This window comes from Falco punctatus (assembly GCF_963210335.1).
Source record: "Falco punctatus genome assembly, chromosome: 14".
NCBI classification, from domain to species: domain Eukaryota; kingdom Metazoa; phylum Chordata; class Aves; order Falconiformes; family Falconidae; genus Falco; species Falco punctatus.
The window spans coordinates 18,601,515-18,627,934 of NC_137594.1; the positions used below are offsets into that span (position 1 = coordinate 18,601,515).

The 26,420-nt window shown below is 38.4% G+C and overlaps 1 protein-coding gene across 6 annotated transcripts in view; it reads left to right on the forward strand.

The window, feature by feature from the left end:
• Positions 1–26,420, forward strand: part of FTO (FTO alpha-ketoglutarate dependent dioxygenase) — a 260,515-nt gene that overhangs the window by 179,217 nt on the left and 54,878 nt on the right. Inside the window, exon 9 of one of the 6 annotated variants that reach the window (XM_080364734.1) lies at positions 18,491–19,619. The exons of 4 other annotated variants lie outside the window; for them this stretch is intronic. In XM_080364734.1, the coding sequence (XP_080220860.1) occupies positions 18,491–18,599 (109 nt within the window). In that variant the 3' untranslated portion in view covers positions 18,600–19,619. Of the gene's footprint in view, positions 1–8,267; positions 12,474–18,490; positions 19,620–26,420 lie in introns of those variants that run through there. One more of the 6 variants, XM_080364735.1, reaches the window with a different exon arrangement.

The following is a 26,420-nucleotide window of genomic DNA, read 5'->3' on the forward strand; positions in this document are numbered from 1 at the left end:
GTACCTTTGAATGTAATTAAAATAATTTGCAGTACTCCTGAAATAGAAAAATGTAGGTAACAGAAGGATCCAGTGTGATATCCTCGGGACTTCTTCAAAACTGAAATATATTAGGGATAAGGAAAGGAACAGAAAGCAGAAGACATATAACAAAGGTTAAATTGAAGACTTTGAGCAAAAGGACAAAGGTCATAAAACACACATGCAGGATGATCTGCTTCTAGGACAGAAGACTAGAGAAAGAAAGGCTTTGAGATGATCTCTGTACAAAAGAAATGTTAATAAAACTGTAAAGCCACTGATTTATAAAACTGGGGAAAGTAAGAATCTAAGGAACTTTACATTCATCAACATATTTAGAAAAATCATTCTGTGCTTTTTTTCATTATTTTTTACCAGAGCCGCAGTAGAAGCTGTATGTTAAATGTGAATCACTCGAACATATGAAAATAATCAGATCTGCATGATATACATTTTGTAATCGGGAAGGATTTGACTAAGAACTCCTTTTTAAATATTAGGGTACTAGAATTAGATGAACTGATTTTAAAATGTAGTTTGGAAATAAAAGCAGTAAGTTTAGATAGTTGAAAATTCAGAGCTCATTTTAATGCTTTGGAATATTCAAAGAATTTGTGTGCATTCAGGGAAATGCTTGTACATTTTGGTACAAATCCAGTACTTTCTAAAATATTTTTTTGTATTTTGAGTTCACTAGTGCAAACGTTGTTATGTTAGTTCTTCCATAGTACATATTGGCAATAGATCTCTGAACAATTTACAAAGAGGTAAATAATATTAACTTTCAGGAAAGTGATGAGCAGAGAAATGCAATAACTTATCCAAAGTGACTTTGAAGTATCATGGTGTGTTAAGTTATTTAACATTTTAAATTATTCTTTCCAACAATAAGACCAAAGGTCTGATATTTGGATAATATACCATGTAATGTAAATTAAAAATAGGTGATACATGAAACAAGTTTACGGAAACCGTTGTCTGAAAATGATTTGTCAAAAGCATTTAAGGCTATTCTTGCAAAATAAAGATGCATTTTAAAAACTGAGATTCCTGTAAAGGATTTAAATAAGATCCTCTTCAAACTTGAAGCTAATTGCTGGGGGCATGGGGGAAGAGAGTGAGAATCCATTTCTGTTGGAGAATTTATTTTATTTTGGTGAAATATTTGTTGAAGCTGTATTTCCAATCCTTAGGACTTTTGGTGGGGAGGACAAGCCTAGCTCTGGTTACATCAAGAGAAATGAAACCAGGCCAGGAAACCCAGTTCCTCCACCACTACAGTCTGTGAAAACAAGATCCAGCCTGAATCCTTGGTGTGGTGTCTGTGCTGGGAAGAAGCATCAACAATTCTGGTAAACTAGTGAAAATAGGAATTTTGGTTTGGTTTTCTGTTTTTGTGAAATGCGTAAAACTGGTGAAGTTATTGAGAGCTAGATATTTACTGCGGTGCGTTTGTTTTTCAGGGTCACAAGCAGCACTCTGATTTTGGGCATCATAAAAGAGAAGTCAAAGGGGATTTTTTTTCAAAGTAAAAATACAAGGAGCAGGATTAAACTAAGAAAAGTTTAGGTTATTAAATAAAGTTCCAGCGCTTCTTACTCACTCAAAATATTTGCAGCAAGTTCTGTGAAGTAGAAAATGAAGGGAATGTGCCATGCAATTTTTCTTTAGCCTTTTTGCAGTGCAACAGGGCAATCGATACAAATCTTTGCAGTAATCATATATTGATTTTCCTAGAATATAACTCCATTTAAAGCATTTTTATCCCCAGGAGTGAAAGCATTGGAGGCTATCAAAGGAGGAAGTAGCTTTCCTTGACCCCATCTGCAGTTCACATTGATTAACAGAGGCTAGGTAAAATAAATAAATATGTGAGAGAGAAGAAAGAAAAAAGAGTCACAGAAAGGTTAATACTGGCTGGGGAGAAACATAATTATAGTGCATTAAGGTTTTTGTAAAATTATTAGGTCAGGATAAGCTAACAAGTGCCTTGGAGAAGGTGGATTCTTCATTAAGTCAGAGCCGAGTATTACAATACCTATTTTTCACTGACCGTGCTGTAAATTCCAGTAATGGGGAGCTTTCTCGTGATCTACCCCTGTGCACATGCAGCTATCAAGATAGCAAAACTCAGCTGAAACGGGGAGGGTTTCACTTTACCCTGTGAAGGAAGGTCTGATATGATACACTCAGTCCGGGACAAATTCATGCTGAGTGTGCAGAGGTGGCATTGAGAGATTTTTGATGATTCCATGACACTGCATTTTCATTAATTGTAAAAATGCTGCTGTTGTAGGTAGTTTTTAAAAGCTGCAGAGACATAATGGATTTTTTTTATTATTATTGAATTTTATGACAAATTATAAACACTGAAAGATATTCTTTTAATATCGTTTTGGTCTCACCGAAGCAAGTCTCTTCTTCTAGTGTAACGTATTAAAAGAAAATTTTCAGTTTTTAACCACTTGTTTCATTCCCTTGATGTTCAAGGCAGATGATAATCACATCTCATGCAGGCATTATATTCTGTAGCGTAGCACTCCTGCATGAGACGGTAAAACCAAGGTGATGCGATAGGTGGAGGCCATATGCCAGAATTTCTGAAACAGATTTTTCCTCAAAGCCCGTGATACCTGGATTTCCTGAGTCATCCTAGATGCTCTAAAAGTCCCTGCAGCCCATCCAGTGCAGCTTTCAGCTCTGTACTTTCCGTCTGGCAGTTTTGCCTCCTCTCCTGCCGTTTACTTCTGTGATTCCCTGGCCCTTATCCTCCATTTCCTATGTTTTCGTGGCTGAAGCTAGGTTCTCATAGATCAGCCTTTATTAAATTAAAAGGTGCGTGTAGCCTCATTATCCTTCTTGGTACGTTGCAGTTGATACTGTTTATTTTACCAGCAACTTCAGAGCTTTTCTGCTTCAGGCAAAGCAACTACTACACATTGTCAGATAAAGTACCTTATCTGTCAGCAGCACTCTTGTGAATTAATCATAATTCAATAGGTTTACTAATCAAGATTTGAGATGAATGTTTTGATAGAGCAATCAGATTTGTCTAATCTATCACTGCTTGACAGTTGCTTTAGGCAGAGTGCTAACTTGGCATTAGCACCTGGTTTTGATAAGTTGGGCATGGCCCCACCAGTCAGTAGCATCAGTTATTGCAGCAATGGACTTCAGCACAGACACTATCTGTAGTTCTTTTTCAGTTTCAGGAGAGACTGGAGTGAAGCTGAGATCAGGCAGCTCCCACCTATCCTGTAAAGCATTGTCGAAAAAATTTTGAACCTGTAGTTAGTTCACTTTGTAATTTTCACGAATAACGAAAGTACTCGGAGCTTGTTGACAAATCTGAGACATGATTTATGGTAGTGTATGCAAACAGTGCTCAGAACTGAAAGGGTCACTGGAATAGAAAGGAGATAAACTTAATATATTGTTAAGTGTTGCTAATTATGAATCCAGTCACGTCTGATGTCACTAAAATTTGTTCTCTATTTTGCCCAGTTAAACATTCTTGGGGGTAATTTACAACATAGCTTGCAGCAGTTTGCTGAATTTGAAAGCATAAATGAAAGCTTTCATTGTATATTGACATATTTTTCTTGTTAAGCAATGTTTAAAGTACTGATACAAGGTGCTGTAATAGTGGGTAAGACTGCAAGTGCAAGTTTGGAACATTGTAGTCAATAATGCATTAGTGTGGGAAAATGAAGGAGAGAATTGATGTTTCGTTTGTGTTCTTTTTTAATGTGGGTGGAGTCTTGTCTCCATGTAGAAGAAGAAAAAACCTTCAAGCATCAATGTCTAAATATAGACCTTTTATTCTCATTTAATTTAATTTTAGGGTGTGTCACTAGTATGAGCACAATATATGTGTGGACCTCTAATTTCATCATCAGCTCAACACATCTTCTTTCTGCTATGCTAATCTTACGGTACTTGTGATTGTGGGGAGCAGGTAGCATTTGCATATTAATGTGATGGGAAGTCCTCTGTGCAGACGGTGGTTATACGTGATGCTGGTTCTTGTGCAGCAGGCTACCATGAGAATTGTGTGCCATTTAAATTCTGTCAAAGCCCTTAACGCAGAGCTAAAAGCAGTCCCTTACCAGCAGAATGTAAACTCTTCTGCCTGGGTACAGTTTCTCTCTTAATCACCTTTTAAAAAATTGAAATAATTAAGTAAAAGGAAAAGCCACAAAGTACCAGTTATTGTCTAGGTATTCACCCCTAAGCCCAGAAAACAGCAATGTGCAGATGCAATGTTTTATATAGCAGAAATTAATGTCCAAATGCCCCTTACTGTTCTGGCTGTGATGGAATTCAGTATAGTGTAGCAGTAACTTGCAGTACTAATACCTTGCTAACGGCAAGATGGGATAGGAAATAGACTGTTGTTTAGTGATAAGCTCAGAACACCATGGTATAAATGCCTGTATTCACTTGAGGTTAAATAAGCAACCATAACGCTAGGTCTTTGCAACCATGCTTTAGATGCTTTCCTGCAGTTACCTAGGAGCTCAAAAGCTCCCTGACTTCCAGTACGCCTGCACAGATGCTGTCTGAAGTCCCAGTGCAAATACTTCTTGAAAACTGCTATGGAGTAAGGATGCCAGTAGCACTAACCACTCAAAGAGTATCAGCAGGTGAACTGAGTCAGGGTCTAATGCTCATCCGGTCTGTACTGAGTCTGTTGCAGACAGTGAGGACAATAACTCTTCTCAGTGATGATCAGTGAGATGCTTTGCTGGTTCACTTCAGCACGAGTGAATTGCCTTCAGTATCTGCTGCACATCAGAGAGAACTTTTGTGTGCCATCCTGTAATGCAACACCGACTAGCTAAAAAAAAAAAAATAATAAAAAAAAAAAAACCCAAAGTTAAATAAGTGACACTCAAGGGCGAAGAAAAATGTACTTTTAATTTTACCTTTTTGTTTTTTAGCATAGCCTGGCAAATATGAAAGAAAAGAAAAACAACAACACCTTTTTATGGCTTTTTTTTTAAAAAGAATTCTTGTATTTTTGCCAGTCACTACTTTGCTAAAAGCCGAAGTGAATGTTATTTGTACTCACTGCTCATAAAATACCATAGACCTGTTTCTGTGGAGTGATGAGAATTACATTGACTTTGCCACCACAGGATTCCTTCTAATATCCTGTCAACAGTCTCATGCCCTGCATTTACTGCTGTGCTCAAATCCCATCTCTCCGTAACATTTAAATGGAATAACGAAAGGGCACCTTTTCCAGTACCAAACTCCTCTATTGTTTCATTTGTGCACCAAACTGCTGTTGATTACCTTACAAGTTCCCTCTACCTGGTAAAGAGGGCAAGATATTTTTTCTATACAAATTTAGATAAGGAAAGCTTTTTGATGATCATTGAAGTATTGTGTGTGTTCCTCCATCAAATTCTGCAAGTTAAAAATCCCATTCTGGGGTTCTCCACTCACTCAAAACCCAGCTGCCTTGACAGCCACCTTTGACTTCATTTTCTTCTTGATAAAATCTATCATGACACGCAAGAGTGCTTTGCTCATGTGAGATGAGTGATGGTCCTGCATGCATACTACAATAACATGAGATTAACATAGTTCAAAGATTTGCTAGAGTTATTAAGAGTCGGCAGCCTCCACGTACTTAATTCATCCGGATTTTTTCCCTTTTGCTAGTTAACATATCAAACTAATAAATAGCAATGAGTCATTCTGTTTTTTTCTTTAGAGTGCTAATAAATGTATTTGAGTTGACAGTTTTATAATGGTGAGGAGATAAAAAATGTTCTTGGTAAAAAGATGCTCTGTGTGAATACTTGTATGCATTTCTGTTCACATGGTCATATATATAACACCTGTGTGATCCCTCAGGCAATTCAGTCACTCATTTTTCCTGCCAATTTGCTTGCTTCATTTTGATCTATGTTTGCTATCATTTGTCAACTGACACCTTTAGCATGTTTTCACATCGGTTGTTTTGAGAGCATGAATGCTGATAATTACATCAGTACTGCCCCATTGCAGGAGGATAGACTAGACAGTCACCTGGGCTTGTTTTTTAACAGTTATTTAACAGTCTTTAATTTCTGATTTTCATGCGTTGTGAAATTGCTGGTTGCTTATCCATTGTTCTCATTGCGGATTTGTAGGCAGCAACGAGAACTCCTTCATCAAGTGCCTGTCCTCATAGCTTCAGTGCTGGAGCCTGGTGGCTGGGTGTTTTCCCCAGGTATACATGTCTGCCTCCCTTCATATAGATGTCAAAGACCTAAAGAGCAGGCTCAGGTTCCCTGTGCCTCGGTGATTCTCAGCTTACTCGGCTTAGAACAGAATTCCCCAGAGTTTGTGCCTGTACACGACCACCGTCTCTGCATTACCAAATTTCCATGAAAAACAAGTCTACTTTTATCACAGCTTACTGGCATTCCTTAAGGGCTTCATGCAAATATTCTTTATGGTGTCAGGCATTCCTTATCATTTCTGCCTCTTTCTCATGACCATGATAGTTCCAGCATCTGGATCCAGCTGTTGGTTTTTCTGCCTTTCTGCGAGGGCAGTCCCCTCTCTAGCATGCACTTTTATAAAGGAGCGTAGGTGACATCTGGACAGTAATGACGGTTCCTGTTCATACATGGCTTTGCAGAAACAAGGCATCGTGGAAGACTGCCAAAATTAATTTTCATTTTAGGCAACTGATTCACCTACTTTCCTTCCCCAAACCTCACGCTTTGAGAATGGAAACATTTGATGCAGGGAGTAGCTTGTCTTTCTGGGTACATGGAACTAAACATTTCACCCAACTGTTGTCTTTTTATTTAGACAGAGAGCTAAAGATATCATGAACTAAGCCAGAAACTCATTGGAACAGAATCATGTCATCCTAACAGAAACACATTTCATATCTGTAACCTGTAGGTGAAGCTCCATAACACAAGTCTTAAATAAAACAAGAATTGTTCCAGTAGCGTTAAACAGTGCTACTGCTTTAAAGGAGGCTTACCCCAAAGGGCTTATTACCACAATTTTCCAACTCTTTAATTTATTATGTGCTCCATGTTTTACTACCTTTCCCAGATTTTAGTTATCTCAGCCTCACTTTTGAGTGCTGAAAGGTCAAAAGGTGCACTGCAAAGTCTGTGAGTGTAAAGGCACATCAAATGTGAAAATGTTTGGACTATTTGAAATCAAGGAATAAAATATAAAGCTGTTTATTTCTGAAGCACTTGCACATATTTTAGAATTCAGCATAAAAGCTCTTTAACCATTCTAGTGATAATTAACATTTACCTATTTATCTATGCATTTTTTCATAAACGCCTAGAACAGGATTTACTAGGAGCTTAATATGGGTGTTATAACAAAAGGCCTGTCGGGTTTTCAGCCTGAAATCTAAATATATGGGTTGTGGGGTTTGGTTTTCTTTTTGGTTTGGGTTTCGTTTTTACTAACTTTTCTTTTTTTAGTGGGTCTCCCACAAGGAGTCAAAGTGATAAGATATTCACGGTGACAAAAATGTAGCTTCTTGTACAGACAGCAAACATCTAGATGTATGTGTGTTATAAGGGAGACACTATTTTGTTATTTTTAAATATACATCTTACATTTATGTAGCACCTTTTATCCCCAAGGATATCCTCAAGGATCCCAAAGTACTTTAGAAAACTCTTAACATATGTTGGTATTGCACCTGTGGTACAGCACATAGTAGCCTTTTAAAGAAGTAAAATTCTTTTCAAAAGTACTGACACAAAAGACAGTAAGCATCCAGGTCAACTGCCAATAAAGTCTTTCCATTGATTTTGATGGGAGGTACACAAGGAAAATACCGGGATATGTCACCATTTTATTTGGCAGATTAAAAATGAAAAGCACTTTCCATTTATTTCCAAAAAATAATCTTTAGTTTTACAGAATCGCTTCTATATTGCTTATGATTTCAGATCTTAAAGAGACTTTTTAAGCCACTTCAGTTTAACTTTCAGCTGCACGTGCCTAAGCTCAAGAATATTTGCTGTTGTAAATTAGTAGAGCTATAGTTAGTGAAGAAACTGGAGTTTGACTAGGGTTAGAACAGATGCTGTTATTTTGAAGAAAAATAAGACTATAAGACTAAGATCCAATCTTGCTGTCATCGGCAGTGAAGAGAAATCATGATGGTGACTTTGATGAGCTTTGAATAAATAAATAGAAATATTAACATATGTTAAAGTACATTAAGTTTATCTGTCTACCTATCTTTCTTTACATAGGTGTAGTTCCTGGTGATACGCGTAAGAAATGCTTTCAAGATTTGTAGAGGAAAAGAAAGTGGAAATAGTTTCCCTCTTCCAAATGAACCTAGGCAGTTTCCTTATTGCACTTCTGCATGCTATGGACTCTGGGCAAGTCCTAGTTAGACTTTTTTTTTTTTTTCTGTTTTCCTTCTGTTGCTATTTTTGGATTGATTTAACTTCCAAAAGGACAGCTGCCCAAGGCTATACCCCTGACTGCACATGAAAACTCCTGTAGCAAGGTGTGTGAATCTAAAATTCACCTGTGCGCCTGAACAGCTGCTGGTTTGCACCCGAAAGCAGAGGTGCCTGGGTGATGTTAGTGCAGCCAGGGAAATCCGACAGTCCCGGTTGCACGTAGTGCCATTTCACGTGTGAATTGCTCAGAAACCAAAGCTGTGGTCTTTCCAAAAGATCTGCCTCTCAAAGTTTTTGTTTACACTGCCCGGGTAAGTGCTTGGCTGCAGCTGCCATCCAGCACCCAGCCAGGGGCTGTAGCCCCAGCAGCCGCACTACCCCGAGCTTGTCCAGACATACTGGTGGGCTCTGGCATAAAGCCACCGGTGCCGATTCTTCATCGCCAGTGCTGGCTGTGCTTCAGTTGGGTCCCGAGTCTGACCAGTGTGGTTTTGTCTTTCTCCCAGGTATTCCGTGCCACCTGAGCAGGCAGTGTAGTCTCACAGGCCCTGCTAAACTGGGAACGGTACCAACACCACTGAACTGTTTGGGGTTTTTTTTGTTTAGTATCTGAATGTTTGCAATCGTGGTTGCTGTGTGTGAAATATTTCGTAATTCTGAGTCATAATAAGTACTGGAAGATGGTGGCGTAGATCAAAAAATCACCCATTGCATTATCACCCGATGGGAATACAAGAGGTGTTAACTCTTTTTTCTGGGAAAAATGTGCGTATATCCTTTATCAAGAACATATGATCTTGATGAAGACCTCGATAATATACAGTACATTATCATTCTTGAGAGCATATTTCACTTTAATTATTTGTCATAATAACAGTTTGTTGGAAGAGACCTGAAAAATCCCCTTCCCAAAGGCCAGTGGGTTTATCTCGGCTTTGAGAAACTTAGAACAGAACAACAGCAGCCAGCCCATGCACACCTTTAGCTCTCGAGAAACATCTCGGTGAAAGAGCATTTTAATTTCTGATGTAAAGCTTTTGGTGAAAAAGCATCACTTTTTTTGGCAGTTGCATGAATGAGTTTAATTTTTATGATTAAAATACTGTGATTAATTTTTTTCATTTGACTAAAAACGTCAACAAACTTTGATTACATTTAGACCTCGTTCAGTCTAAAGTAAGCAGTAAGTATTTTTGTAATTTTGTAAATTAGTTCATCTGTTGAGCAAACATACAAATGCAGAAGAAAAGAGTTAATTTGTTTCTTACCCCATTGACTGTCCTGCTAATATTCACCATCGTTTTGTAGCATGAGTCACAAAGTATCTGGGAACTTTAAGTCTGGAAAACCGCGTTGGCATTCTAACACCATCTGTTTCAGTAAGTGTTTGGCTTGGGAATGTTCCTCAGCTTCCACATCCAGTGTCGCTTCCTCAAAATCCCCTCCTAAAAGAAGACGTTTTAAATTGTCATTAGTCTTTATGGTTTAACTGTGGTTTAGCTGCCTTTGCAGCCCCCAGATGTGTTAGCAGGGTGGGCTGGAAGTGGAATAATTACTTAATGCTTTTGTATAGAATGTAAAGAACCAGACTAGGAAAAGCTGAAGTTGCGACCTTTTCTTCTAAATCCTACTCCTTACAAAAGTTCGGGGTGGGGTGGGGGGTGGATAAGGCAGCCATTGCTATGATAAATATTTTGAGAAATATCCAAAATTATGCTTTATCCATTTCATTGATTTCATGCAAACTAATAGCTTTTGTGCTTATTTTCTTTAGGAAGGCTGAATGGGTCTCATAAGAAATTAATATGCTTTGGAAGATGTCCAAAACTTAGATAATCCTTCTCTTTTTCTAAATGCTAGTTTATACATATTCTATAGTTAAAATAGGTAGCAGCTGAGTGTTGGTTAGGGTAGGGTAAATCAGAACAAATATTAATAACTTGCTTGTGTTCTGCCTGGCAAAATTGCAAGTCAATAATAAAATATTGTTAATCAGTGGATTGATTTGACCGTAAAGCAGTTGTATATTGATGCAACTGAAGCATTAAATTTGAACATTGTCATCTCTGGGCGTGTCAGAGCTGAAGGCTACATTGCAAGCTATGAATTCCCTAGTATTGATAGTAATCAGAGAAGGGGATTTTTAAACAAGATATCCACCCTCTACAGAATGGAAAGGGTAAAAAGCTCTCTAATGAATATGATGCAAGATGATCAAAGCAGATCATCAAAGTATGCAGTAGCTACTGTACCAGCCATATCTCTACTAATGGCTCTTGCTGTCTGCCTGTCACCGAACTGTAGAGAGAGGGAGGGGGAGAGCAGTTCAGAGGACAAAGTAACATGGTGGGGAGATCATTTTCCCAGACACATTTGTGATATTCGAGTCCCTGGGTTGTATCTGAAACCAGAGGCTGGAGTATTACGCTGTAATTTTAGATGGACGACTTTGAGTGAGCTGGGAGTTGTAGTTCGGGAGATACACTGAGGTCCAGGTTTAATTCTCCAGGAGATACTACTCGGTGTGATGTTTGGTGTGTTGACATTAGCTGTACGTGAAAAGCTGTGTCGGTTGTTGTGAATAGCTGATCTCTTCCTCTTAGCCGTGGGTTTTGATCAAGTGATCTTTTATGATGAAGAAATTGAACTGAGATTAGAGGACTAATTTTTAATTTCAAAATAAAAGGACATTTGGGCACAAGGGAAGATATCTTCTCTTTGCCTCTTTAGCACCTCTTGAATTCACTGGAATATGTTTATTAGTTCTCTGAAGACTGAAAAGGCTTTGAATTGTCAGTGGCACATGTACTTGCACACAGAAATCTGAGCGGAGCTGAAACTTTGTTTTGACTGGCACTTGCAAGACATCAGCTAAGTAAAGTGCAGTATGTAATGCAGTATGTAGCTGCGAACAATTTCCTCCTCCTTTTTTGGTGTTCATCTTTTATTTACTATATCTTGCTGTCAGTGCTCCAAATAATCTTAAAATAAATCTGATCCTATTTGATAAGACCACCAACAGTTTCTTCTCTTCTTCCCTCTTCCAATCAAATCCAATACCTTATCAACCTAGAAATAATCAGAGCAAGTCTCTTGAGTATTCCCCACAGCCATTACCTGACTTTGCCCGGAACGCTTCCTCAACTCTGAGGGAAAAGGGAATGCCAGGGAAGAAAAAAAAAATGCCAGTAATCTGTCTTCAGAGATCCCACTCACTCGCCGGTGTTGCTTCTCTTAGGCATCTCTTCTGTGTACAGTTGCAGCAGTCGCTACCGTGGGCAGGTGAAAAGAGAGAAAAAGGGCACTCGGACGGGTAATTTCCCCCAAGTTTTAGAAATTTACAGGACAAACTGCATTTTAAAATGTGCTTAAAAGACAGCAGTAAATAGAAATTTCCATTGCAGAGCTTTGCAGTGTTTAGAGAACCATCACTTAGGAAACTAATCGTGCATTGGCTACCATTTCCAAATAGACTTATTATAGATACGAAACATTACAGAACTGTCGTTGCACTGTTTTCTATGGTAAATGAAGTAATCACTCAGCAGAAAACACAACCAACCCAAAGCAGGTGGTGTGGTGTCCGTTGCTAGCTAGGAAGCAATTACGAAGCGTGCCAGAAAAGCTTCAATAAGCAGAAAGGTTCTGCGGTACCTTAAGCCAGTAATGTTGTATTGCATGGTTACACACCTCAAATGAAGTCAGAACAACTGAAGATTGAAAGACTGTTTGAAAATTTTTTTTCAAGCTATGCGCGTTATAATAACATACAGGACTCCATCTCTTAATTGGGATAACATTGTGTATGGCGATGAACAGATGCCTAAGTGCCCGAAATTAAATGAAACGAATGGCCCTGTCTGTAGTCGCAAACTGGAAAGAAAAGAGAGAGACTTACTCAAGACCGTAAACGAGTTCCCAGCAATCCAAGGTCAAGCATCACCATCTTCGGGATCTCCCTCCGGAGCTGTGTGGCCAGAGCTCCCTGCCTACCTTGTGCGGAGAGATGCTCCAGCTTCCCACGGGCCAGCACGTGGCTTTGGGAGCTCGGCAAATTCTTACGTTTTTACTTGCGTAGAATATAGCTTACTGAAGGAGACGCGCTGAATGTGAGAACTTCTTTTATTCAGGAAAACTCCTTTTATTCAGGAGTGCTTGCTTCCCTTTTGGGGCTTTGTAAAAACAACAGCGAGGGCCAAGTGATTTGATCACCATTAAGTGTAGTAATTTGTCTGAAATCATTTTCTCATCGTGATTCTGAAAACATGAAAGAGGAGGAAGAGGGGACAATTTACACCTGCTTTTAATAATTCATTTTAACATTGACACATGAAAGAAGGTCTCCATTTGAGCTCAGAGGTTGAAAGCTATTTCATAGCAAAAGGAGGCGACTTGTTCACACTGGTTTCTTGCTACGGAGTGTTTAAAGCAACAGAAACTAAATTAATAAAACTGCATGAAATAAATGCAAATGCATTGAGGGGATTTGGGAGATGCAATTTGTGAATGATTCTACATGAGGGCAGAAATGAAACCTGTAGTATTTGGGTAGAAATTGTTCCTTAGGCTGCAGGCTGCATTTAGGTCCGTATGCTTCTCTCATCCCCACGTACAGAGAAATCCCCTGTGCACAGGGGAGGAGAGAAATGTGGCCCTTCATGGTGAGTGCTTTGGGAGCTCGAGTACACGTAAACACTGCACTGTTAGCACAGCCCAAGACCAAAGGTATTGCAAATTAATTGAGCAAAAAAAATTTGTGTACAGTTGGCATGTCTGTTCTTACAGGAATCAGAAGGAAGAGCTGGGCAGAGATCCTTTTAGGAAGAAAAGAAAAACATATGTTAGTTATTGTATTGAGAGGATGTTTTTATGAGAAAAGGGGATGCTGCTTCATTAATAACTCTGACATGTCACACCAATTCTGGTAGGTCTGATAGATTAAACATGAACCTCTCATTATTCAAGCAGCTGAAATGTATTGGCTGCTTTACCCACCTAATATTTATTCCTTGCACAGTATAACTACAAAATTGACATCTTCTTTTAAAATTGTTTGGCTGTAATAAATATAAAACTTTCACCACTGATGTAAAGCTTTGCTAGCTGGCATCATTTCCTATCCCTTTTTAATTATTCTTGACACTGTGGAGAAACATCTAATATAAATCTGTAATGTGCTCTGATGACAAACTACACGGTTGGAAGACCATGTAATCTCTCCACAATTAATTAAAGTGCACAGAGCCTTCCCCCCCCCCCCCCCCCCCTTTTTTTTCCTCTTTTTTTTTTCCTTATTTTTTCCCACCCCCCCAGCAACCAGATGCCACTGACTGGCTCAAATAACATTGCTGTCAACTGTAAAAAATTAAGATCCAAACCCTAAGAAAGGTACTTAAATAAAGAAACCAGATGCCAGGTTATTTTTTGATGTTACAGCATACATCTTGGTGGAAGGCACTATTGTTCAACATCTTTAGCTTAACATACTTAATTACTCACACAACTTAGCAAATCTGTCGACGGTTTATTTCCACAAGTATCTGTCACTTTATTGAAAACTGAATGATGCCCATCAGTATGAACAGCTCACCAGCGCTCCTAGAGCCACCAAACCAAGGAGGATTTGGCTTCTGTTTGTGCGATGGGCGCATCCTCTCGGGTGTGAATGGGTGTGAATCTGCTTCACGAGAGCTTCAGCTCCATGCTACAAACAGTTAGCAATGCCGTTAGGCTCGTAGGACACATGGAGTCAATCAAATGCAAATTAATAACAATTTTTAGGCAATATAATAATGTTGTTGTAACATTTACTGACTGTAGTAATATTCTGGATGGAAGAAAGGTTAATAAAAAGTGTTTATTAAATATTACTGTACCACCATATGACTTTTGGTGGTGAAGTCTGTTGCCATAAGAAACTGCAGGTGCAGGTTAATTTGCAAAATAACAGCAAAAGGTCCGGTTGCTAATTAAAGTTAACAAAAAAAATTACATAATTATGCTCTCATTTTTCATTGACATTGTGGTATGAAAAAAAAAAATCACCTCAATATTATTATTTAACGTGGATATTTTTATATAAATGTTTGAAATATGTTAATGTCTTTTCTGCCGTTTCTGTAAAAATAGACTGAAAAGGATGATGTGCTCGTGTCAGTGGGTTTCCTCCCACCCAAGAAATGTATTTAGATCCATAAAGTAAAATATTTGGGGGTTACAGTTATTTGGAAAAACTCCACTGTGCTTCATTATTTCTTTAGTTAGGATTGTTTTATTACTTAAAAAGAGTTTTCTCAAGCAGCATAAAATAAATTACCGTTGCCATTGGTGGGGCATTTTGTGGGTGGAACGTACAAGTGTTGCGATGAGCAGAGCGTCAGTTTCCCGTCTCCTACCCATCTGTGCCACGGAGAGCGGCTCTTTGTGCTGCTCTACGCGCAGTGCCAGCCGCAGGGCAAGTGTCACAACAATTGATCTCTTCAGGATTAGGAGCACTGTATAATAAATATTTAGTCATGGAAATGACAATTAAGATATAGCAACTATCTTAGTTAATGATGTAGTGCCGACGGTTTGGGATGCAGTGGGAGGTCTGTGGTTCTGTCGTGTTTTGGAGAGGTTTCTTTTCATGAAATAGCTTTAGTGTTTGTAAACTCTTCTCTAACTCACTAACTTTCCAGTTCACATTTCACTTTGTGGCACCGTTCACGCACTCCTCACGAATAATAGAAATCCATAGGTTTACAGTGTATTTCGTTGCCGCAGGGCATATTTCTTAAAAGAAATTTACTACTATTGCTAGCAACGGTGGATTTTTTTTTTTTCTCCTAGGCAGTTGGCATAACTAGAACCTAAACTACACTGTACTTGCCAGTGCTCTTGGGGAGAAAACTCCTCCTTTTTCAGAAAAACTACTGACTCATCATCTTTGTAAGCATTCCGATGGAGTGGACAGTATTTCCATTGAAAGGTTTTACAAATAGAGCAGTCAGAACTATGGAGCAGTTCATAAATGGGGAATGTGGATGCACTGTGGTGGTTTAAATCCATATAAAACTGACACAAACAATGTATAAGCTTTTCCATGCTGATTATTTTTGCTGTGTTTTTTAACGTCCTTTGTGTTCTGTCATGGGGTTTGCCATATTCTCAATGATTACATTTTTGGTTTCATTTTATTTGGGGGTTATATACAACATAATCATGTTATTTATTACTTGCATTATAGTTGAGGGATTCGAAACTGTGTTACAAACTATGGCTCAAGTTTCACGATCAAGTACCTCCAAGAAATCCCATTAGTTTCACCCATTTTAATGGGCTGTAACTGGGAGAGCATGTAGAGATCCATATGAACGCGTTTACGTGCAAGACGCTTCTTGAAAGCATTTGAGCGGCAGCCGCTCTGACGGCGGAGTGCAGCGAGGGCGCACGGCGTAGAGTGGGTGGGGGAGCTCCCGCTAAAGAACCCAGGAATAAAGCTAGGTGGCAGAAAACTTGTGTATTAAAAACATTCCAGCGTGGGCAAAATCAACATTCTGAGGGTACAGTAAGCGCCAGGGGATTTTAGTGACCACAAGTGGTTAGGAGCTGGGTTTTACATCTCATCTGACCGATGGTTTATGACGCGCTGTGGTTTTTGCTTTGCTGTAACAACATGTTTCTTGGATCGTTTAAAGTATTTGGCTAGCAACACCTCTGAGGCATGGGTTAGCTCGCCGTAATGCATACTTTGATGTGTCTTATTGTTAAATTATATAGTGCATACAATATTTCATTTTATTTAATACAAATCATTTTTATTTACTTAAAAGGAGCAAGCTGTCTTATTATATGTGTTTGGCTTAGAAACAAAGGAATTATATTCTTTTAAGAGGTGTTTTATGTTTTATGGTTACTGAGAGAATAAATGGCCTTTTAATAGGCATTTATATAAGTGGGATCCATGTCTCCACTCTATTATATATTTTCAAATAATTAAAAGTGCCATACAAATGCCATATGATAGCCTTACAAAAAAGAGGGAAAACCCATGTGGTTTAAGATGTCAGGAAAAAAAAAAAATCCCGTTTCTTGGGGAGGGAAGGAGGCAGAAAGGTTTATTAGGGTAATTTAATTTCTACTGATGCTACAAACATGCATGGGATGAGGATGTGGGAGTTCAAATGTAGACGCTGCTTGTACTGTTCCCTATAGCGACCTGTTCTTCATTGAGACAGTCAATTGACACAGACGCCAGTGCATTTATTACTGAGTCTACTGTAAATGAGACTTTCAGTCTTGCCAGGGATAGATATTTTCCCTGTGTTCACCACTATCACACATCACGTTCGAGGGAGGGGGAAAAGGAACTTTTAAAACAATAATATCAAACAACTTGGGAAAAAATGTTAAATATTACCATATGAAGAACTGATTGAATTTGTATGGTTTTCTTTCAGTAAAAATTGATATGTGATGAAACACAGTGCAGCTGGATAACTTGTTTTGGCTAACGTTCCAGTGTTCTCTGATCTCTTTACCCAGCTATATATAAAAAAAGAAACCATATCAGCGTTCTTATTCCTATTGTATAAGCTCTGACATAAATGTGCCCTTTTCATTTACCCCTTACCATCTGGACTGTAAAAAACTTGATGCGAGTTTGCCAGTGAGGTAGTTTATCTACATATCTTCTTCATCTTCATGCCTACTCTCAAATATCATTTTCATAGGTCTGCTCATTGCGGTTTTCATGCGTTTAATTTGAAAAACTACTGTACTTGGGCATTTCCAGTTCAGCAGTGCCAGGGAAGCAAGGAGCAGATGCTGCTCATGTTTCCTTCCCAGTGTAGCCCAGAGGCAAGTATGTTCTGATAGCTGGGAACTGAGGGCTGGGTCTCATACTTAGAAGTTGTCATGTTCTGTCCTTCCAACTCCATGGGGTCTTATACATGGTCGTTGGTTAGTGAAAATGCTGCGATGCTTAGATACCTCTTCCTGGTTTATTGCGATATTTTTTTTTCTTTTTATGTACTGGGTTCATGACGTTGGTATTTCTAGTGCGCTGAAGAAACTCGGGAGCAGTTCTTCCGTGGGGTAACATTTTCGAACCATCAACTCATTTTTAAAAAGCATGAAAGCTCTGTCAAAGTCTTAACTTACACTTGTCCGTATCAGAGGTGATTTTAAAATTCTCATTCCTCACAAATATTCCTCAGTACCTGAAATGCAGGAGTGTGAATTCAGGCTAGTTTGCTTATTTTAAATTCCTTTCTTCAACCAAATGTCCTTATATTGCAGGCTTTCTGGCTGGCACAGGAAGATCAGACTTCCTGCTCATTGATGTAGATAGAATTTTTCTTTTATTTTGGGAGTGGCAGGGGGTTGCTACAAAGTTTAATTTTCCATTTTGTTAACTAAGAACATATGCCAAGGGTCTTAGACTCTCTGAAGTACTGACTGACATAAAATATAATGGCAATCCAGCATGGGCTGGGGCTGGCGAATCTTGGATAGTGTCCCACTAGATACTGGAGGACTGCAGATTTTTTTAACTGGGATAGATAGCATGGGTAATTTGCTCTTCACTTTGGCACACTCTGTTTAATTGCAACCACAGCAGAGCAAAACCATCTGCTAAAGTGATCAAGGTCGGAGTTTTTGAGTTATGAACATTAGAGAAAGTCATAGATACAGTTCTTCTTGTCATTTCTTGTGGTGGAACCCCGCAGAGATATACCCCATCCTTGGTATATCGTGGTTGTCTCTATTGTTTGATAAGTGCCAACCATGTGTTCAGTCCTACTGCCAGTCCTCTGCTACTGCAGCTGCTCGCACACCGTGCTGCTGCTGCTTGCGCTGTTTGTCACTGTTGTTCCTAACTCTTCCATATTTTTCAAGGGTGTTTGGTGCAACACTGTGTTGGAAAATCAGAAAAAAAACTACAAAAAGCTTCACAACAAACTGGAACGCCTGGAGCTGTTGAGGTTTTCCCGTACTTCGTAACAACAAAGCTCTGGTTTAGCCATTTTAGTCAGATTTTCTGCTTTTGCTGCTGTGAAATAGAATTCTTTTTTTCTTAGGAAAAGTTGGTGCCTGTGGAATCCTGGGACCATCAGTGAGGACTGCAAAAGGGCAAAAGGAATGGTTCCTCTGCTCTTGTGTTTGCTGCTGTGCATCGCTCTGCCATGACTTCCAAACTGTTCTTCATGTTCAAACATAAACTTGCTCTACAAACATCTCACAGATTTCTTTTTTTCCTGTTTAGAATACTACAGTTTTATGGAAAAGAACACAACTTTCCTCAAAAAAGGAAAAAAACAAAAAAAAAACGAAAAAGAAATCCGTAAGCTCCCCAACAGAGAGAATAAGAATAATAAGAATTAAAATTAATAGTAAGAATTAAAAATAAGAATAGGGATTTATAACCCTGCAAGAATTATCTAGATTAAAAAGGAAATATCTGCAGTTAATTTACTATTAATACTCTAGTTCTACAACAGCCTTTCCATTCCTGTTAACTCCCAGTAAATTCTAATGAACTTTTTTGTTAAAATAGATATTTCTGCTTCAAGTGCGGGGGGGCTACTATTGTTTATTGAATAGCAGGACAGAAAAGATTGCAATGGACCTTTATCCCCAAAACACTAACGGTAAAATTCTGACGGTGTTCTCATCATGTTTAGCCTTCCTGAACATGATGGTTTTATAAGGATATTATACCTCCTTTGTGTCACTGCTGGCACTGCACAATTATACATGTATGGATTCTTTATGCTCAGAGTTCATACTGTATCACTCAGAAGTATTACAGAACCTACTTTTCTTGTCCAAACCTTTAACCGTGGCAATGAAGGCTGATATTCTAAAAGGAGCGGTCAGTGACGACTTCTACTCTTTGAACAAAATCCTGATGCAATTGTAGGCATTTTCTGTACACATAAAGAAAGATCATGGCCTTTTAAGCCCTTTAAAACTTGCTTGTTTCATTTTTTTATCTTATCATTGCTACCATAGCTCTCTTTCTGTTCATATCAGTTAATGTCACATCTGTGTTGCCAACTTAACTTTCTAGGGTAAAGAGTATCTAAGTCATAAGAATATAAAAACTGCTATGAAAGTTCAGGTGAAAGGTCCAGCTAATTCAGTAATCCAATCTGAACTGTGCCCGGTTTTGAAAGCATAAAAAGCGGAGAGAAAGGATGCTGGAAGGACAAAAACCAGTTTTTCACTTCTCAACCTTACTGGATATTTATGTGAAGGAGATCTGCTATAACTAAGTGAGAATTAAATTTGTTGAAATACAGTAGAAAGTTGTAAAAATAACTTTAAAATTCACGTACAATTCTGTGCCAACTTAAAATTTCACGTACAGTTCTGTGCCCATAATTTAAGTCATGTGTGCCTGGATTAATTTTAATTTCAGCATGATGTGATGTACGTGCTAAATTCTGAGTGATGGCCTAAAATTAGAATTTCAGTTTGTACAAATAAAAACAAATGATTTAATAGATGTACAGAACTGAGGAAGCAATTATATATGTTCTGTGATACCTTTGTTCACACATGAGGAATGCTGTATCGTGTTCGCTATAGTAAGGTTCACTCTTCAGATTTACAGGATAAGTAGTGCACATCATAAAGTCAATAGTTTTTGCAAGGTTAGATAGCTTCTTTCTATAAGAGCACTGTCTGCTCGATAAACAGTGGGTTGTAAGAGAGCAAAAAGATCCCCAGAATTACTGTCACCACCAAATTACACTCTGTTGCCCTAAAACCCAGCCAAGCAAAGGACTGTATGCATGTATGTATGGGATGGTAGGTTTTCCTCGGAAAAGAAAAAGCGTTCAATTTTTAGACAATTTTAGAATACCTTTTGCATTTTTTTCTTCCTTTAAATAACATCAGTCCATAAGTACAACTCATTGGAAGGAACATATTTGAAAATGGTATATATGTGGCGCTGAACGTCTGTGAAGTAGCTACTGCCTGAGCTTTGTGGCTACTTGTTTTTATTTTTATTTTAAAATTCAGAATCTGACAAGATACAGAGACAGCAGAAATGACCCGGGGAAGGTATGAATCAGCTAAAACAAAGGAAAGCAAGTGCAAAGGAACAGTAAAAGAAGTTTTCTTCTGTCAGTTCGAAGTCTTGTCCATCTGCTCTTAATTTATCATCATGCAGGGGTTGGATCTCTCGCTGCTGTTAGGCCACATAATGAATCAAATCCTATTTCCTAATTTCCACCATTCTAAGTTATGGTCCTAGGAAATGGAAATCTGGCATTTCTTGCCTCTCTTCATGACAGCTGGAGGAAAGGAATGAGGTGAAGAGAGGGAGATGGCAGTGTAGACCTCTCACTTGGAACCTACCTAGGTCCTGAACTCTGGCTTCCAAAAGCATTGACTTTTACTCCGTCTTTGACAGCCTTTAGGTAATGACTTTCTGTGGCCATTGTGTACTGCCTTTATTTGTATATAGCTGTGAAGAAGTTGTCTTATTTTTGCTAGGTGCTATGTAATATTTTATTTCATAGAAATCAAAGTGAAAATGTTCTATGGCTGAATACAAAAGAAAACACAAGTGCCTTGCTTCATGCATTATTTAGCTGCCCTCTTCCAACAAAGTCAAAAATTATATGAAAACCTCAGAGCATCCCTTCTCAGATTTTATTTGGTGATTTCAGGATGCCTGATTTCTTTATTTAGGTGTCATAGAATTAAACATACATATGGTTGGGTGGGAATTTAAAATAAAGTTGGGGTTCAAAATGTCTCCAAACCAAGCTCACAGATCTGCTTGAGAATGAGCTGCTGCCCCTCAGATATGGGGGGAGTTTGTTGGGAAGTGACAAAAGTCCGGCCAGCTCTAGGGCTTAGGAGCCCATTTCAGGGCTCTGTTGTCTCCTGCAGGTGCCTGTCTATCCAGGTATCAACTGCTGCGAGGCTGGAGCACTGGCACTTGGCAGGTGAAAACGTGCAGGCGTCGGGCGCGTCTGGGACAGCGCAGCAAGGGAGGTGTCGGCCGGTGGTGTTCAGGTCTGGTTGTGTCTGGTGTGTGATTCCACGAAGACTACGTGAACCCTATGTCTGGTTTCAGCCTATGATTAATTACCTGATGAGGTCAATATCTGATACCTTCAGTTTCAACAACTGTGTTTTAACGTATAGATAGCTCCACGGGCCAAATTGCAGACCACGTGTCACCCCACAACCCAACCCCACTGGAAGGAAAATAAATGCTGGACAGCAAGAAAGACCTTGAGCGCTGGTGTTACATGTTGCAGTACAGTATTAGCTATGGTGAAATTACCTTCATTTATCGTGCCGAATGTCAGTAGCAGACTTCCTTCTCCAAAGAAGCACGTTGGGAAGAATTGGTTCTCTCAGCTCTCAGAAGGGCTTTCCAAATTAATTTTTAAAATTTAAGGAATTAATTTACTTATTACATTAAATTCATGTAAGCTGTTTAATGTAAATGCTTCACTTTCAAGGGGAACCTAAATCATTTCTCCATTGTGGTGCAATCCTTCCCTGTTAGAATCCGAAGGGTTTCCTGCGAGGCACGGCTTTCTCCGGCGCACAGTCCGCATGCAGCCCCATTTCTTACACGTTCTGGTGTGGGTTTTTCCATGAACACTTTTTGCTCTTTAGTTATTTGTTGTAATTATCAAGTTCATTTTTCTCTAATAGATGTGATTAAGTATATTTAGCACTGTGTAATGAGTTTTCTGCCTGGTTGCATTCTGGCTAATAAGGAATTCCTCAGAGTCTCTTCTGACAGCTGCTGTGGATCCCAGGTTTGTGCTGCCACAAGAGACCTCTTCCATGAATTGCTAACATTAGAGAAATTAACTCGGTTAGACTAACCATAAAATCTGGGCTGAAATGTGATTACTAATAGATCTCATGTTAGCTTTCAGCAGCACAGATATTGCAGTGCTCTCTCGCACGGAAAGACCCACAAGAAATCGTCAGAATTCAAAACTACTTTTGCATTCACACATAGTGAATATGTAAAGTTCTTTGTTGAGACTGCACTGATTAAAAAAAAAAAAAAAAAAAAAGAAGAAAAAATCCCCTGATTGAAATATAATTGTTCAGTGTTACTGTTACAGTAGTCCCTTTTTTAGTTTTTATCTGCTGACTTACCGGTCTATGGATAATACTTCTGTTATCCACACTACTTCCTATTATTATACCAGCTCCCAAATTTGTGAGGCTGAAAATGATGGGAAAAAAAATCTGTAATTGGTGATGCAGTGCTATGGGATCGTTGCTTAGCAACAGGCGCTGCAGCCTCTTCGCCAACTCTCCGGAAGGGGGATACAGAGACAGGAAGATGAAATAAATACAGTTTCGGCGTGGCTGACTTTGTAAGAGAATGATAAAGGTTGTAAGTTATTTTTCTGCTAAGTGCCAGCGACTGTGGGAAAAGTCTTCTGTAAATAGATCCTGCGAAAAAGGAAAAAAAAGGAAAAAAAAAAGGAAGCTGGTCATTGACTTTCTGAATTACTAGAACGGAACGAAAATGTAGCAGTAAATGTTTTCTTGCTCACTGTGAGCCTGTGTTATATTACGAGGTATTTTCTACTGTGGTGCATAATCGTTACAGAAAATGCATAATCATAACCATGTGTCTTCTATTTATCACTACAATTGAGTACCAAATTCATGGAGAATAGGGATTGAAAATTAATGCCAAGTACCTCTTAAATTCCCTGCTGGTATGTTAATTACATAAAGACTGTTCATAATAGGGTTAGTGGTAATGTAATAAATATGGATGGGTCTACAATTTTAAATTCTTTTGAGATCTGAGCAAGTCGACATTTAGGATCACACAGTATTAATTGCTAGGAACACTATTTCAATCCTGTTTTGTTTTATCCAGTGAAATATTTTACAGAGACTCGTGTGATTACTAAAGTATGACAGTGTTATTTTCAGTACCGTACTTCCCACACCCCAAAGCCTTTGTAAACCTGCTGTGCTTGGAGCCTCTCTGTAGAGCGAGGTATTGCACTTCGCTATGTTATTTAGTACAAAATCTCAGCCTTTAGAAAGCATAAAATGTAAAAGCGAGCTCAAAGTAAGTTGAGGCAGAAATAGCCAACTTTGTTAAGGGGCTCTTATCTGCAGTAACCAGCAAGACGCCGGGTTTTTCCAAGGGCTGGTTATTACTGCTAGTCAGTGTTGCTTTGCAATTAGCGTTGGAGCACCTAGATAAGGTGGATGTATAGGAACTATGAGCAGATAACATAAATGCAAACAAAGAAATTTAAACCTCTTGACCTCCTATGTACTTGTTTATTTCTGAACTGACTCTTAAGCAGAAGAGCAAAAAGAGGTTGGATTTCAGTATGGTACCTTTTGGGGAAAAAGATGTTTAGAAATTTAGAAAAACAGGTGTAATTATTTAATAGTTTGTATTGCTTCACTTTTACATTGATGTATTTTGCAAATGATGCTGCAGTCACCGTAAGACCGGTCCTAAAATTCGTCATAAATAAGACGCTGCATATCATAAAAGCAAAGAGGTTTTGAACCAAGTGTGAGTCTGTTCGTTCATTTTTAGAAGGTCAGATTGATAGACAATATCTCACAGTCTAGATAGTGACTCTATCAAACTAATTCTTAAACACATAGTAGTACAATGAATTATTCCTGTCTTGGAAGTATGGTTTATGACCTTTCTGCCCCAGGTATTATTGCTGATTATTATCTGAGAATGGGTAGTAGCATGCTTTTTGTTTCATTGGGGGTTTTGTGTTGGTTTTTTATTATTATTGTTATGGCTCAAGCTGTTTTTTAAGCAAATATATTTTATGAACCATTTAATACAGCAGATTTCTGATAAAATAAATTTCTTTTATAGCGTGGTAATAAAGAACTGCTCTTCACCTTTCCTTTCTCCTAGAGGTTATTGTTTAAAATAATATCTCAGGCTGTGCAGATAAATATTTCTGTGACCTTTTGTTTTGCGGTTTTTTCGCACCTATTTGCAGAAAAGCGTGAGCATTTTAGAATATTTTAATTTATTTTGCAAAATCTGCACTTGCTAATTGCCCGCTTTTCAAAGACAAGATGGTAGAATTCTTCATATGAGGCTGCATAAAAGATGGACCTATTTTGGGTATAGAATATTGCCTGTCCTTTAGATCTATGTGTTTTGCTTATGGAATAAACCAAAGTAGGAGAGATAAACTAATATTTTGTATAAGCTCAGCCAGACAATACACATGATAAAGATGTTTCATCTTCTTATGTATGCAGAAAATATGAAAAATTGTAGTTTACACATATTTTCTCAATTCAAGTGTAAAATTGGGCCCCCAGATTGCCCTGGGCCACGGTGGTTGTGTTAAAGAAGCACTATTTACCTAGCAGCTGAGTGAAAAATGATCAGAATATTAGACTCATCTAGGCCACATTAAGGAGCCATTGCATTTCCCGACAATTTTATGCTATCTCAATATGAAAACAGAGCAATTTCAGCTCATATCAGGTTATGATCGGCAATTACAGTTGCATAATTCACCTAGTCGTCTCTTTTCAGGGCCTTTATTTTCCCTCTTGGTGACATTCCTGAGAAAGTGCCTGATAAAAATGTCATATATCATCCTGGCTTTAAAACTCGTAAGGGGGTAATCTGCTATGCCTTGCTGAGCCTATATTCATCACTAGATTTTTGACTTGGAGGGGTCATGACACTCATAATTTCCTTTTTGATATTGTCCTCACTAGATATGACAAGGGGCTGTAAAAGCTCCGTTGTATGCTGTGGTTAAGAGCCGTTCCAGTGGGGCTCATCACTAGCAATAACAGTGCATTACTGTGGATTGTGCAGTAGTTGGCCGTTTCGAAGATAATTAGATTTGATGTCAACATTTCTTTATCACCTGCATCCTTTTGTGCATCTGCGTGTCAAGTTGTTATTTCCGGATTTATTAGCACCCTCAGAGCTACTATCTATCTGTCAGCCTGTGTGGTGTTTGTGTTGACAGTTGTAAAGTTAATTACTAGTACTAATGAGCATCGGGCTTTTGGTGGACATGGCATTTTGGGCATTTAAAGCTGTAATTAGATTTTTTTTTCCTTTGTGTACAGCCACAGGAAAAAATGCAGAAAAAGAAAAAGAAACCCAAACCAAGCACCCTGACCTCAAATCTCTATCTCCAATTTGACGTTGTTTACAGTGTCTCTCATTCAAAAAACTCGAAAAGGCAGCTTTGTGTGCTTTTTACGCTTTTCCTTCTCATCATTAACTCCAGGAGTATTTGTTTTATCATGTCATCCCAACTAAGATATTAAAAAAAGGAAAAAAAAGTTTTCTTTTCAGTTGACTTTCTAAAAAACATGTCCAGATAGTGTATGTATCAGTCGTTCCCTTTTCCGTAAAAGCGTTTGTATTTTAGCAAGCTGTCAATACAAGTATTCTGTTTAAAAATATATTCTAAGGACGGCAGAATTAGCCCGTCTCCTGATCCCCGTCGTGTTAATATAATAATGCATTCAACCTAGCAAACACAGAAGCAGGTTTTTTATTGTAAAATTGTAAATCCAGTGATTTCAGTGAAGTGGGATTAACACAGGTGTAACAGAAAGAAGAATTTTGATACTCATTTGCCTTGCATACATGTTAAATTCCCTATCCTGTAAATCGCATTACCGGATCTTTTACGTGGTGTTACGAGTAACATATAACTCAAAGGATTTAGAATAATGGCACTTATATGTGACATATACTTTATGTAAGTATATTGTTTATTCCGCTGCTGCAGCTAAGAACCACTCCCTTGCTGCTGTTTCTATTTGCTTTCTATTTATCATTATCTGCCATTTTGTTAAACAACTACCCTTCCCAGACATAAATCATCTGTAAAAATACTCGGGCTCGGAGAAAATTTCACCCTGGCACTGAAATGATGAGATAACCATTTTCATCTCTTGTTGAAGCATTGAGATTTATTGGGCTTTGATGGGCTACAGACCAGACATCATTCTCTGCTA